General features: G+C 37.6%; 1 protein-coding gene across 1 annotated transcript in view; it reads right to left on the minus strand.

The window, feature by feature from the left end:
- Positions 1-15,159, minus strand: part of tgfbr2 (transforming growth factor beta receptor 2) — a 61,108-nt gene that overhangs the window by 20,004 nt on the left and 25,945 nt on the right. The window contains exons 2-3 of the mRNA XM_062958200.1: positions 13,596-13,761; positions 11,198-11,388 (exon numbers count right to left, since the gene is read on the minus strand). Coding sequence (XP_062814270.1) covers positions 11,198-11,388; positions 13,596-13,761 — 357 coding nt within the window. The remainder of the gene's footprint in view (positions 1-11,197; positions 11,389-13,595; positions 13,762-15,159) is intronic.

Here is a 15,159-nt window from a genome sequence, read left to right on the forward strand (position 1 = left end):
TATTTTACTGTTCCATGTGAATGTGTATTTATAAATTATTTGTTATTTATAAAGTACATTTTCTTATTTGAAAGCACATAACAAAATGGGAGGTTTTGCAGGCCAGACTAGATTAATAGCATTTTAATTGGAAATTTTCTTTGAGATAAGAGCTATTTGAGTTAAAAGCTCAGTTACAGAACAAATTAAAATCTTAACTCAAGGTATCACTGTATTTGCATGCATGATGTTGAGTGGCCACAGTTTTTAGACTGCAAATAATGCCAATGATTGGTCATTGACTTCCCTCTTACATCAAGATGAGTTTGTCAGTGTGGCCAGTTTAGGTGAATTCACAACACTAAGTGTTGTGTGTGCAGGGTCAAGTAGTCAATGTGGAATAGCAAAATGCAGTACAAAACAGGGTGTGTTTTTGTCATTGTAGACAAGGACTAAGTGACTTCTTCTAATCCTACAAGTTATAAAAAACTGTCATGATGAGAAACCGTCAATAGCTTCACTTTCTACCAATTTGTCTGAGCTCATTCTACAACTTTAGGAATTGAATTCAAAACTTTAAACTATGAACTGTGTGAAGTAGTCTTTTTTGTTTGTGCTGACTTATTATAAAGAGGCAATAAAGAAATAAATCATGTAGGAGCAATGCAGCTGGCCTTCTTTGGGAGTATAAGAACTGTGGTGTTGGAGCTAGTCTTTAATTCATCTGTACCAGCCTCCCTGGCACATAGGCTAAGAATTACTAACTTGCTCGATTAGGAGTATGAATATGTATCAGCTACTGATTGGGTCTTCTAATTTTTCCTTGTTCTTAGCTCATTATGCTGCTATTACCTTTTTGAACTATTTCCCATGTTTCTCTGTTATTTTCGTCATTCAAAAGTTGGTTCTTTCTAGAACTGTTGTACGTGCAGACATTGTTGTCTTCTGAATGTTCCCTTCCATTCCTCCCATTGGCCAGGTTATGTGGTTAAGTTAAACTAAAATGCAAGAGTGGTCTCTAACTATAATGCTAAGAAAGTACACAGGAAGTTGAAGTTATTTCTGTTCATTTCCTGTTACCCCTTGTTTGTCAAATGTTTTTGCCTGCCTTTAACCTTTCTCTGCCCTTTGGCATTTCTAAGCTTTAGCAACTTTTTGGCTTTCAAATGTATGTTATCCACTGAAGAAAAAAAGAACCACTTCACTGCGCAGAATTACAGTACATAAATACCCAGGCAATACTTTCTTCATCTCTAGTTGCAAGCAGTCACAAAAGCACCCTGGAAGTGGTGATGAGTGAAGAGGAAAGTGACTCATAGCATTGCATGGTTGGGGAGCAGCTTATTGGCCAATATAGCCGACTGCGGGATGGAGAAATCCCCAACTAGAGCATTCCCAGCATACAGCTATCTAGCTTCTGTATGAACAGGGGAAATCCCACACTCTTTTTAAGGAATTAGGTCCATTGTCAAATTGCCTGCTTTGTCAACAGCTTTCTCCTAATATTCAACCAAAAGCTATTCTCCTATAATTTAAAGGCATGAGATTCTTGGGGGAAAGCCGTGAACAAGAGTTAATCATATTCTGTATCATGTTCATCAGATGTATAAGAGACCATGATCTAGATCAGAAAAGCTAGCAAAGAAAAGAGAAAATTATTTTCTTTAAGACACCATCACCTAGATCTGTCTGTCCCCTCATCAATCTCTCTATCACACACATACATATTAAATGAGTGTTTTGTTTTTGTTTTGTTTTTTGACAAATCTTCTACCTCCATCCAGAAATTAGGCAAAGTTCTGGAGTAAATTGAGCTTTCTAAGGAATTGTCATTGTTTATGTGGATATTCACATACATTTTCTAATCAGCACTAATCTAATCAGCACAAATCTAATCAGCACTAATACATCACCACTATTACCAAAAAAACCCCCTGCGTTTAACAATCCCCTACATGTGAATAGAGAATGTGCCATCTTTAGGCCGTGACAAATAGAATTTACATCTCAATTTCTACCCTTCTGCTTCTGTCCCTTCCATTTTGGGATCAGTGCTCCCTCTGTATAAAATTTGCATTCTTGTTACATGAGGAGTCACTAATACTGTTTATTTATGTATATGATTATGCTTTTAAAATCAGCCTTTTCCCAATAAAACACACCAGATTCCAAGTTCCTTTTTGTGGACACTGCTTGTCAACTTGCCCAAATTTTGTTTGTCAAAGAAACCCAACCACCACATACAACTCATTTTGAAACCTGTTTTCTCCACGAGCATATGTATGCACAGACACACACAGACACATAGCAATCTCTACAATATTTGATTTGTAGCAACTGTGGAAATTATAATAACATCTGACTTAGATTATGATGATGATGATGGAAAAATGGAGAAGAATATAATTTACTTATATAGCACCGATCTGCAAATAAATGAACAACAAAATGGTTCTCTGCTCTACAAAAAAGTAAAACAGACAGCAGTGTGGAAGGGGAATCTACTGGATTTAGATGCTGTCTCTTTTTCTCTTCCTCTGAGTCCAAGGAAGTGGCAGTTAGAATGGGGCAACAATTACTTAATTATAAAAACGAATTAACTACATTTTGTGAGGCATGTACTTCTCACCCAAAACAAGACAATTCAAAAGCAAAATTCCATGAGAAAAGCAGACTTAAGTTTAATTCCACCAAGTACAAATGCTGTCAACTGCAGTTTCTTTAAGACTTTCAAGAAATATCATTCCTGACCAATCAGATTTAAATAGGGAAACACATGCCTTTAGAGACTGTTAATAATCTCTACATTTGCAAGATTAAAGATGACAGTTCCTTAAACTATCTTGTCTGCAGCTAAGGTTGTTGTTTTTTTTAATTTAAAAACTTAGTGTCTAGCCTCTTCAGGAAATTAGACCCTGCTGTTGTATACGTAATATTTTTCCTTTTGAGTCCTAAAACAGAAATGCCTTTCTATTATTTAGACATTAATCAGTGTGCTTCAAAACATCTTCAACAGTTTGGGATTTTCAACTGAAGTTAAATACAATAAAAGAGAATTAAATTAACAGATGGGTGAAAATCAAGTGAACTAGCACCTTCATTCTGATCCGCACAACTCTTCTGCAGACATCTGTGAATGGATCACTCTTATATGAATTAAGTAGGGCAGAAAGAACATTTACATAAACATACAAGAAAATCCACACTCCACTAAGCAAGGAGCAGCAGCTGATATGAATGGGACAAGCGCCACATGAAGGGTGCATCTGGATGACAGTCCAAAAGACAAAATTATTACAGGCTATTATCTAGTTGTCTGGAGGAGCAGTGGACCAGCTGGCCATGATGTTCTCTTCTGAGTTAAACACAGACAGGAAACCGCATGTCTGATACTGTAAAAATTGTTTGTCTTCCTGCCATGGCTAACCAGGCAAGCAACCCAAAGGGGCTGTTTTCATTTAAAAGGAACACTAATCCACAACAATAAAAAGGGAATGACAATTCTTGCAAGTTGTGTATGGAGTAAGAGTTACAAAAGGAAGTTTTGAATTTCACTGGAACGTGCTCAAACAAGCCAAACTCTGCTTTGAAGGTGCAGGCAGACACTTAATTACAAATCTGATCTTCCGTTTTCTTAGAGGAAGATTTTCTAAACATCAGTTAGTAAAAGCAACAGTAGAGCTCAAAACACTGGGCTGGATATTATGATGAGATAGCAGATGACGGGATAGTTGTTTGATTTTTGTTTGTCAAGGAGGGAGAAAGCCAAAGGGAAAACAGAATGGCGGTATCATTCTGCAGAATTTGGCAACTCTGGAGATCTTTGGGAATTGGCAGGTAAATTGTACTATTTCCACTAACTTTGTGTGTGTGTGCATGCGTGCATGCATGCAAGCAAGCCCATGATGAAGGCTGTCCAAATTGAACAAGTATGATAATTGCACTTCAGTATAGGTCTTTTTTTTCCTTTCTTAATATTTTTTTAAAAAATTTATTTGGGTAGATGTAAGTAATTTGTAACATTGTCACAATTGCATATACAAACACATATATTATTTACCCCATATAAGACATTCTATTGATTACATTCTATCCTTTACTGTTCTATTACTTATACCTATCCATTTCCCCCCTCCCACCCCCTCCCTCCGGGAACAGTAATTACTCCTCCCATTGGTTTATATTTGTTTGATCATGAAGACCTTTTAGTTCAGTTCCTTATATTTTCCTTTCCCTTTGGCTATAAGCCCTTTCCACTTCAACTCCCAGTTTTCCTTAGGATGACCACTGATATATTTTGTTCTCCTTTCAGTTAGGTAATCTTAGAGCAAATATTCTGATAAATATTTGAGCCATTTTTAAAATTCCTATTTCCTTTAATCTTTCCATCTGAAGGCAACTGTTGCTTGGGTAGGTAAAGGTAAAGGTTTTCCCCTGACATTAAGTCCAGTCGTGTCCAACTCTGGGGGTTGGTGCTAGTCTCCATTTCTAAACTGAAGAGCCGGCATTGTCCATAGATACCTCCAGGGTAATGTGGCCAGCATGACTACATGGAGCACCGTTACCTTCCAGCCGGAGCGGTACCTATTGATCTACTCACATTTGCATGTTTTCGAACTGCTAGGTTGGCAGAAGCTGGGGCTAACAGCGGGTGCTCACTCTGCTCCCTGGATTCGAACCTGCAACCTTTCGGTCAGCAAGTTCAGCAGCTCAGCGCGTTAACACGCTGCGCCACCAGGGGCTCCACACGGTAGCTGCTATCATATACTTGGCAATTTTGTCTGGTTTTTATTACTCCCATTACCTTGAATTTGTTGGATAAATAATTGTTTTTCATTTAGTTCAGTTCTAATAATTCTTCCACCTCATCCTTACCTTTTTAATAGAAATTTTGTACTTTTTCACAGTCCCAATACATATGGGCAAACCCTCCAATTCCGCCGCATTTATGCCAGCAAAATCTTGATTTTTTTTTTGTAATGTGGGCCAGTTGGTGTAGGGGTTCTGTAACATTTTGTCAATATTTTACATTGTGTTTCCTTAATCCTTAAATGTTTAATTTCCCTAATTGCTCTTATTCAATTCTCAGTCTCATTCTTCTCACAATTTAATATGTCTATCCATACCTCAAACAAAGTGTGATTCATGTTGGTTTTTTCCAATTATTTTTTTCATATATAAATCCCCCTATTTCTTTCTCCTGCTCTAATTTCCATTTTAAAATTTGGTCTAAGTCTGCTTCTGGGCTTTCCTTTCTTTTCCATTTTGTAATCCTCTGGCTCATTCCATGCCATAATAGCAAGTTTCTTTGTCAGCACTTATTCTTTAACTCATATAGGCCATTTCTAGATGTTTACCAAACCTAAGTAGGTCCAAGTCCCTCTACCAGTGTAGACCAACCAACCTATCTTCAAATATTTTTCCCCCCTTGTGACACTTACTAAATTAAAATTTAAAATCTAATCCACACATGTCAAATGCAAGGCATACACACCTAATCCGCTTGCCACATCATTTTATGTGAAGCTTTTAGTGCCAGGGCAAGATAATTATGTTTATACAGTCTTAAAATTACAACCAGCCCTTTGAAGGCAACCATAAAGCTGATGTAGCTCTCAATGATAATGGTTTTGACACCCCTACTCTAAATGGAAGTGCTGTTTAATAATTTTAGTAATGGTTGCGCAGGACTCTAGGGACCTCATCACATTGATATAGTCTCATGGGGCAATTCAGCAGCCTCCGTGGTAAATTGGCAGGGCAAGCCCAACGCCCTGGTTCGCTTGCAGCAAAGTTTACCCATCACAAGTGTCACCACGTAGCTTCTGGCACCATTGTTCATTATGTGACATGGGAAGCCAGTTGTTGTACGGAGTCCTGTCAGAAGTGACCGTGCATTCTGTAATGGGCAGTGTAAGGGCTCCATACAACAGCTGTGCTGCAAGCATCCAATGACATTTGCAGCCCACCATGTGATGAAGTCTCTAGTCTCTTTAATAGCATTCAGTGATTTCTTATGATTCATTAAAGTTTTTCCAAGAAGAGATTCATGCAACTATGGCCCTATAGAATTCGACAGATTGCAATAATTTTCATTGGCCTAGTTGGTTAAGGCTAATGGGACTGGCAATTCAACAACATCTGGAGAGTCACAGTTATACCCTCCTGTTCTAGAGTAACAGTGTCTACTATACAGAACCATCCATCCATACTTGAAATTAACACATGGGTTTAGAAACATTCCTGTGTTGAATTTTAAGCATTGGCAGGAAATAACTCTAACATGCCAACTGTACTCAGCTGCTTAAGACGACACAAATACAATGTGACTAATATGAAAAGCCAGCCAAAACCGACTAGGGTGTGTTGGTTGCTTTGGAATTCAGATCCTTGAACACTAACAGATGATTAAAATCATTATTAGTCAAATGAAACAAGAGACCTCTTGCAGTAATGAGCATTGCTCGACTGAGTTTCTAATACATAGCAGATCAAAAATGTGATCACTCTCCCTCCTACATATGAAGAAGTGTGAGCATATGGTATGGTTTGCATATGGTAAGCAAAGCAAAACAAAACAGAGAGTGTGCCTCTTATTAAAAAGCTCAGTGAACAAAGAACACAAAAGATGAAGCCAGGGAGAGGAGAATGCACTTGTGAGAAAATAGAAGTGTTAGTTCTTTGATACTTATGTGAACCTCTGACTTGTCTAGGAGTAACAATTTGTTCATTTCAATTGTTTATGAATTTCTTGGCCCCAGAAAATAAAATCTGAAAAATACTTGAAGCAATGTACAAAAAATCTTCAGTTGTAATTTTTAAAAGAAAACGTAGGCAGCACAACCAGCAGTAGTAATAATTCCTATGTGCAATCATCTGAGGTTTTCCAAAAGGGATAATCAGTATTGGTCCATAATGAGTTTTGCTAGGGAGTAGAGGTGTGCAATTCAGCCAAAAGGCATGCCATTTCGGGGTCCATTTTCAGCTAACCCCTCATTCTGCTGACAGAGAAGTTAATTGAATTGGGAGGAGTGTTGCCATTTTCATCCGGCAAATATTCAGCCTGTTGGTTACAATGGGAAACTTTAAAGGCTCAATTCTCAGTTATTTTATGGCCTATCTGCATAAAACCTACCTCAGTTTTAGACCCCCCCCCCTTTCAACTGCAAGTCTGCCAAATTTCAGAACAATTCACGAATCTACTGATTTTTTAAAGAATTATTTTAAGTTTTTACCATGACATTTTTAAAAATAAGATAAACTGCAAGAGAGGGTTCTGGGAATTGTAGTCGCCAATTGTGTCCATTTTCAGCCAATCACAGCATGGACACAACCAGACCTTTTATTGCAGGGGTCCCCAAACTAAGGCCCGGGGGCCGGATGCGGCCCATCGAAGCCATTTATCCGGCCCCCACAGCACAAGGGCAGAAGAGGGTTGGACTAAATGACCCAAGGTGTCTCTTCTTCTCTTACAACCATTATTATTATTATTATTATTATTATTATTATTATTATTATTATTATTATTATTATTAACATTGAGGCTGGGTGGCCATCTGTCAGGGATGCTTTGCTTGTGCTTTTGGTGCACAAAGGCAGAAGGGGGTTGGACTAAATGGCCCAAGGGGTCTCTTCCAACCCTCTTTATTATTATTGTTATTATTATTATTATTATTATTACTATTATTATTATTATTAACATTGAGGCTGGGTGGCCATCTGTCAGGGATGATTTGCTTGTGCTTTTGGTGCACAAAGGCAGAAGGGGGTTGGACTCAATGGCCCAAAGGGTCTCTTTCAACTCTTTTATTATTGTTATTATTATTATTATTATTATTGCTCGGTGGCCAACTATAGCCCGGCCCTCCAACGGTCCGAAGGATCGTGAACTGGCCCCCTGTTTAAAAAGTTTGGGGACCCCTGTTTTATTGGCTGAGAAACAGAGAGAGAAAAACTTCAACTCCCATCATGCAACGAGAGGAACTCAAGAGACTTTTCAATGCCTGCCCCATGCAAGTGCTGTTGGGAAGATGAGTTCCCAGGATGGCACTCTCTAGAGAAGAAGCCTAGGGAACCCCGCGGCAGACCTCTTCCTCAGGTATATTGCAGACTTAACTCCGTAGCCGATAAATGTGGCTCTCTTGATCCATTTTGCCGACCTTTTCGGTTCCCTCCTCCCCATTCTGTTTTCAGGGGATTACACACAATGGACCACCGAACATTACAAATCACTTTCAGTCAAATTGATTTGGGTCCAAGCCTACTAGGGAGAGCATTCTAGCAAGAAAGAAAAACTAGATTCAGTTCCTGTTTATCTGCACTTCCTGCACAGGCTAGACTAGCAGTTTCCAAATGATCTAAGTCGGGGTGGACAAGTGCAGGCCCTGGGGCTGAGTCCAACCCTTTTGGGTACTAGTCTTCTAGTTTCCTCCTGATATCATATACCATGTCCCCATAAGATCATTGTTTGGTGGCTTTCCCATTTTTGGACATCTCCCTGCCCTCTTCTAAAGCACTGAAAGACCTCTGAGAAATGCGGATCATTTCAGGTAAATGGGCTGGTATTTTTGGTTCTACTCTATTCTTTTTGGCCCTGCCATTACTAGAGGGTGACCCTCTCAAAGATAGGAATACCTTCCAAACTGAAGTCAGTTCTCTAGTTGAAACTAGTTCTCTGTCCTTAGCCTAAACTATTGCAGATGTTCATATGGGAAAATAGATGCTTAATGGGAGTGAGGTATTAAATTATTTCATGGATTTATAGCTCACCTTTCTCCCACCTTTCTTTCTTTTTCCTTTAAAAGCTTGCTCCATTCCTCATGAAATACACTAGGGTGGAAAGCAACTTCTTCACTTGAATATGATCACTGCAAAGTTTCTAGTTCTCACAGAAGCATTTTGTCAACTGCAGATTTTATAATTTCAAGATTTTTATAATTCAGTCTGATTACATCTATTAGCCAGTATGTTACTACCACATCTATACAGACGGCCAACATAGTAATGTGACCCACAACAATGTGTTGCCTTAAATCTAAATTGTCATTGATTTTTTAAAATTCTCATTAGTTTTTGTAAACACCTTTCTACTTTTTTTTACAAAGGTGGGTAAACAACACATGAATGAAATTATTAAGAGTCAGCTATTAGCCTATTATGTGCTTGACTGCCCTGCTAGCACTGAGATAATGGGCATCATTAAGTAGGCAGACAAGATAAAAATGGACGTTTTAAAAATTACAGAAAAGATCAAAGCGAAAGCCTCCCTAAGGCAGTCTCATAAAGTTGTCTTTATTGGCTGTGGAAAGATATGAGATTTACACATCTGAATAAGAGCTTAGTCCAAGCTATATAAAACTGGAAATCCACTTTTAAGGTTATTAGAAAATGCAAGATCTGTGTACCATCATACTGTTGGGAGATGCAACTGGAATACACATAGCTAGTAGAGCTGGATGACTAGGAAGCCTGTATTGAATCTTACTTTAAAAAGATATAGCGTACCTGCAAGTAGTTTCTGGTTTTCCTTTCATTTGGAATTGAATGTTTTGTTAAGCAGATAAATTCTGAAGAGCTTATAAACAATCCAATATGCGCATCTATCATTGTAATGCAAAATAGTTTTTTTGCATTTCTGTTGAAAACATTGGATGCTTTATCATCATCTCTAGGTCCAAGATTGAATTTCTCATTTTTACAAGCCCTTAGGCTTTTACAGACTTAAATATTAACAATGTTCCTGGTCACACTGCTGAACAGACATATAGCTTAACTATACAGTAAAGTTCTGGTTAACCGAGCACTGGCTAACTGAGACTCCGTATTATTCGAGGCGCCGCCGGGGGCGTCCCTCCCCCTCCCTCTCCTTCTCTCAAGTTTGAGAGGAAAGGGAGAGGGAGGAGGAAGCACCCCGGGATCGCTGCTGCCTAGCAATGCTCGCAGGGTGCTTCCCAAGGGGTGAGGGCTTGCCGAGGGATGGGCCTCAGCAAGCCCTCGGTCCATAATTATAAGACAGCAGGTGATTTGAGGAGAAGTAAGCACACACAGAGGAAAAACTGTTGTCGTGATGTTGTAAAGAGAGAATTAGAACAACATGGTGATTGGGCTGAATGTGTAGAAGTCAAATATACAGTAGAATTCTGGTTATCCGAGATAAAGGGATGGGCCCAATCTCGGATAACTGAACTGCTCGGATAATAGCTAGGCCCTATTATCCCTCCCGGCAATCCGGTTTAGGGAAGTGCCCCGCGATCGCTGCTGCCTAATGTTTATTTTAAAATGTAAAATATGTTATAAGCTTGCTACAAGTTATAAATATGTTGATATTTATTACTAAGATTTTATAGTTCTGAATCATGCAATATCTAGCCTCTTATCACATCAGCTTCTTTGTTCTGGAGTCTGAGTCTTCTTTTGCACTCCTCTTAGTTTCTCCTGACTAGTTATTCTTCCTATTTACTAGCATTACTTGTTCAAAATATTCCAACTATGCTACCTAATGCCTTATGCAATCAGAAGGACAGTAGAATTTTCTTAGTTTTATCACTATCTCCTTATATGCCAGAGTCTTAAGATCTTTGGTGCAGGGCTTTCTCTTGCTTCCGCCATTATCACAGGCCCATCTGGTATGGACACAGGAGAGAGCCCTTTTGGTAACTGCTCCCATGCTGTCAAATTACCCAAGTAGCCCAAAGCTCCCTCTCTAAAAATGCCCCTGAAAGGAAGAGAAGTTTGGGAGGAAACGGTTTGGGCAATGCAGTGCCATGGAACGTTAGGCTTGCAAGATCTGCTGGAGGATTAATAAACCTTCCACAGCTCTCCATCCCTATATACTAGACCAATATTTCTCAAACTGTGCTCCTACAGTTTGAGGTGTTTTTGACTTCAGCTCCCAGAAATCCTAGGCAGTTTACCAGCTATTAGGAATTGTAGGAGTTGAAGACCATAACATCTGGAGGAGCACAGTTTGAAAAACTCTGTATTAGAGGAACTAGAAGTAAATGTTAAGTGACATGATTCTCTCTAGTATTCCTCTAGTATTTCCCACTTGTAACAAAGGAAGGACATTTTTTTCCAAAACAGGAAATTCTAAATCAGAGGAAATACAAAAAAAAAAAACCACCAAAAAAACTTTTGCAGCACCACTGCCACTCCAATAGTAAGGGCAAAAGGAGAAAACAAAACAAAAATACACACTAAACATGAAATCTCAACATACCTGGAGAAAAAATAAGTACATCATTGCATTCCTCCTCATCGCAGGAGCACATATAAAGCAACCCTCCAGTTTCCCTCCTCTCTGACATTATACATTTCTTTGAATTGTAGTCTGTCAATTCATGCCCATGGAGCTTTTGCGATGGATCATGACATATTGTTTCCAATGTTATGTTTTCATCATTTTTTCTCCTAAAAAGAAATAGATATTTAAAAATAACAAGTCAGGACATACTATATTTGAAACACAAATGTTTACAACAATGCAGTATAATGTTACAAAATACTGTATACCTTTTGAATTCTCAAAACATGCAAAGTACATATGACAAACGAGTGTCCCAAATTATGCATATTTTGAACTAGATAATAGCCTTGCATCAAATGAGAGCAAGTGGGGATTGCCTTTCAAGCTGAATGGAATTCAGAACCTCCTTACACAATATATATACAATATATAATTTTGTTGATATATTCCTGCCATGGACATTGAGCTTTTAAAGAGCATTTAGAAGGGCAGATACAAATAGATGCATTGTTCTATCCAGCAAAATGTAATTCATAAAGAAACAAATTTCCTTCTTCAGATTAGTTTCTACTGGAGGTGATCTGTGTATGTAAACTGAACCTGGATGGACCAAAGGATTACTGTGCACAGGCAGCCCCCGAGTTGTACACAGTGAACTTCAGCCATTGGATCCATATACAGACACCTTAATATACATCTATAACATAATTCTAAACTACAGTACTATGGCATTTGTTCAGAAGTTGAAGAAGTTGAGAGAGAGAGAGAGAAAGAGAGAGAAAGAGAGGGAGGGAGGGAAGGAGGATCCAACCCACCCTTTCTATTTGTAGCCATCCTGAAGTTGATCATATTGAGCATCCCTTATCCAGAATTCTGAACTCTGAAATACTACAAAATTTTATGTTATGGCTAAGATACCTTTGCTTTTTGATCATTTAATGTGCACTAACTTTGCATCGTGTACAAAAGTAAACAAATATTGTGTGCACTTTTGAATTGAATTATCTTCATAATATGTGTATGCTATGTGTATAAGCTGTGTATGAAACAAATGAATATTGGGTCCCATCACAATAATATCTTATTATGTATGTACAAACAAAGGTATTCCAAAATCCAAATAAATACAGAAGTCTGGAATCCAGAACACTTTTGGCCCCAAGCATCTTGGATAAGGGATACTCAACTTGTGTATATGTGTGTGTGTGGTGGGCAACAAGCAACATATGAGGTTTTCAGAATTAGAGTCCTTCTCTTTCACTTCAAAAGTTAAGTATTGCTCTTTGGAATTAGATTAGAAATTATATATACAGTATATTAAATCCATCTTTTAAAATTGATTTGCAATCTCAAATCTGTTTTTCTTCTAAACAGAATTCAAAGATATAGGTATGTTAGACTGGCTCAATATGTAAAAACTAACAGTCTCAGAGATGCTATAAAAGGGTTTACAGTAAAGTTGGTATAGCCAGATCTTTGGGCGATTGATTCAGTGGCATTCTGCCAGGAAAATGGCAAGAATCAAAGGCTTGGTTTTCACCTTGGGATTGTGTGATTCTAGTTTATCCACCAACTCTATGCTGCACTTAGACTATGCCAAGTTTATAGCGAATACAAAGGTTGTACAGATTATCATGGATTTTGTTGTTGTTGTTCAATACTGAATGCATAAGGATAATCAAAGAGCAATGAAGCTACAGTACAGGGTGAGCAAACTGGCAAATTGAAAACACTGGTCTGAATTCTTTTGCAAACCAGGGGAATATACCCAGTGAATATACCCAGTGAATTGATGAGATTAATTTAAGTGTTGGTTTGTCATTTTATAACTGAACATTAAGGAAAACTATTCAGGAAAAATAATCCAACCACTGTTGTACTAAGTGCAGTAGCACTGAATTTTTTAAATGTAAAACTATAATTATTTGCATTTATATATTACAAAGAATGAATATTTTGAGATGGAAAAATATGTAAAATTGGATTATATGTAAAAAGAACACTGTATTTAAAGTCAAACTTAGAATTATTATTTAAAAAAAGAGAAGACAGTATACTAAATTGGAAGTAACATTTCACTTCTGTTTATTTAACAGTGTTACAGGTGTGGCTTTTAGTGTTTCAATGTATTCTACTTCAACCTTTCATCTTCTGTTAGTTGTGCAAACATGTATACTTGTTACTCTCTCTGTTTCTGTACAGGCTGATTGTTGCTCGATGTTGTCTAAAATGTATATGTTAAATAATAATAAAAATAAGACAAGAAGTATGCTAGGAAAGTTCTGAATATCTTAATAAAATATATTTAACTGATGGGTTTTGCGATTATGAACCAAAAGTAAATCTATGTACATAGACAGATTGAACTTACCAAACAGCTGCACATACTTCAGTTTTTTTTTCGCAAATAGATGTGAGGTTGCAGTGACTCTTGCACTGGCCTTCATTTTTGCAGTTTGTTAATTTCACATCACAAAATTTGCAAAGTGTTGGAAACTTGATTTTCCCATTCAACAGTTTGGATAAATGATCTTCATCTGGAAATAAGAAAAAAAGATGAAATATAGATTTTTCCCTCCACAAGTGTCCATCCATTTTAACACTAAAACCGAAAATATGATTACAGGAAAAGGGGAGTCACTTCTTCATCTCACCCAGTGATTCTGTCCTACAACTGTGCCTCATCCTACCTCAGCATACATTGCAGAGACAGTATCTAGTTCTGCACAGCAAAAATAAGCACAAGAGAAGATATGTGAAATTATTTATGTAGTGGAGGTAAACATAGATATGCAAAAATCTTGTACTGTGACTGGAAGCCTATGCATGCTTCTCCAAAAGCTTTATGAAGAAGATTCTCACATTTTGCCAGAACTTATTGGTTTTTCCTAGGTAGTTCAGGTAGAGTGTCAGTTCTGATGCAATTCCTCCATGAATCAATCCAGCAGTACTTATATGGGGGGAAATGCGATTCTCAGAACCCCTTCAATCTTCAGTTTTGGTATGTCATTTTATGCACACAGAACATTCACAGCTTTATACACAGCATGTTTTAACATCCTTGTTGCTCTAGTGATGAGGCAAATATTAATGTGATTTGAGTCATATTGAAGCAGGCAAGCATAATACATGTAGGTTTAATATCCCTTATCCAAAAATGCTTGCGTCAGATGTGTTTTAAATTCTAGATTTCTTTTCAGATTTTGGAATAATGGAATTTAAATATACATATGTAATGAAATATTTTGGATATGGGACGGAAATTTTAATGTGAAATTGATTTATGTTTCATGTACAGCTTATAGACATAGATTGAAGATAATGTTTAAATAATGATTTGTATGAAACAAAGTCCGTGTGCACTGAATAATCAGAAAGCAAAGGTGACACTTTCACAGCCACCCATGTCAACAATTTTGGAGTTTTTTGGATTCTGGATAAGGGATGCTCAACCCGTACCTACAGAGAAAATGAAAAATCTCTTTGGAAACTGGTATGTTTCATCCTTCGCCCCTATCCCCTTTCTCTGGAAGTTACAAGAGCCATTATCAAAGCAGCAGTGACATTTAAATGCTAAGTGTGAACACCCTCACACATTCTCTTGATAACACAAGCATTCTTGAACTCAGACTATGCTGAAGATAAGAGCCTTGAATATTGTAAAAACCTGTTTAATGTTTGCTTTCTCTCTTATGTAAGGGAATATTTCCACTAAGCATATGTCAACCTTAAGCTTTAAAAATACTAAATGAATCTACCTAGCAATCTTACAGATCTCTGTTATCAGCAATTCAACTGAAACTGAGCATCTTGCATTGAGACCTACGGTTAAGGCTTGATTTGAGAAATATGAACAGGTAGCATGCATTTTCTTCAGTGTTGATGACACTTTTATTTGCAGAATGTATTGTTCAGCAAAGTGAAGTGGGCTCTTA

Source organism: Anolis carolinensis, chromosome 6 (genome assembly GCF_035594765.1).
Source record: "Anolis carolinensis isolate JA03-04 chromosome 6, rAnoCar3.1.pri, whole genome shotgun sequence".
Taxonomy (NCBI): domain Eukaryota; kingdom Metazoa; phylum Chordata; class Lepidosauria; order Squamata; family Dactyloidae; genus Anolis; species Anolis carolinensis.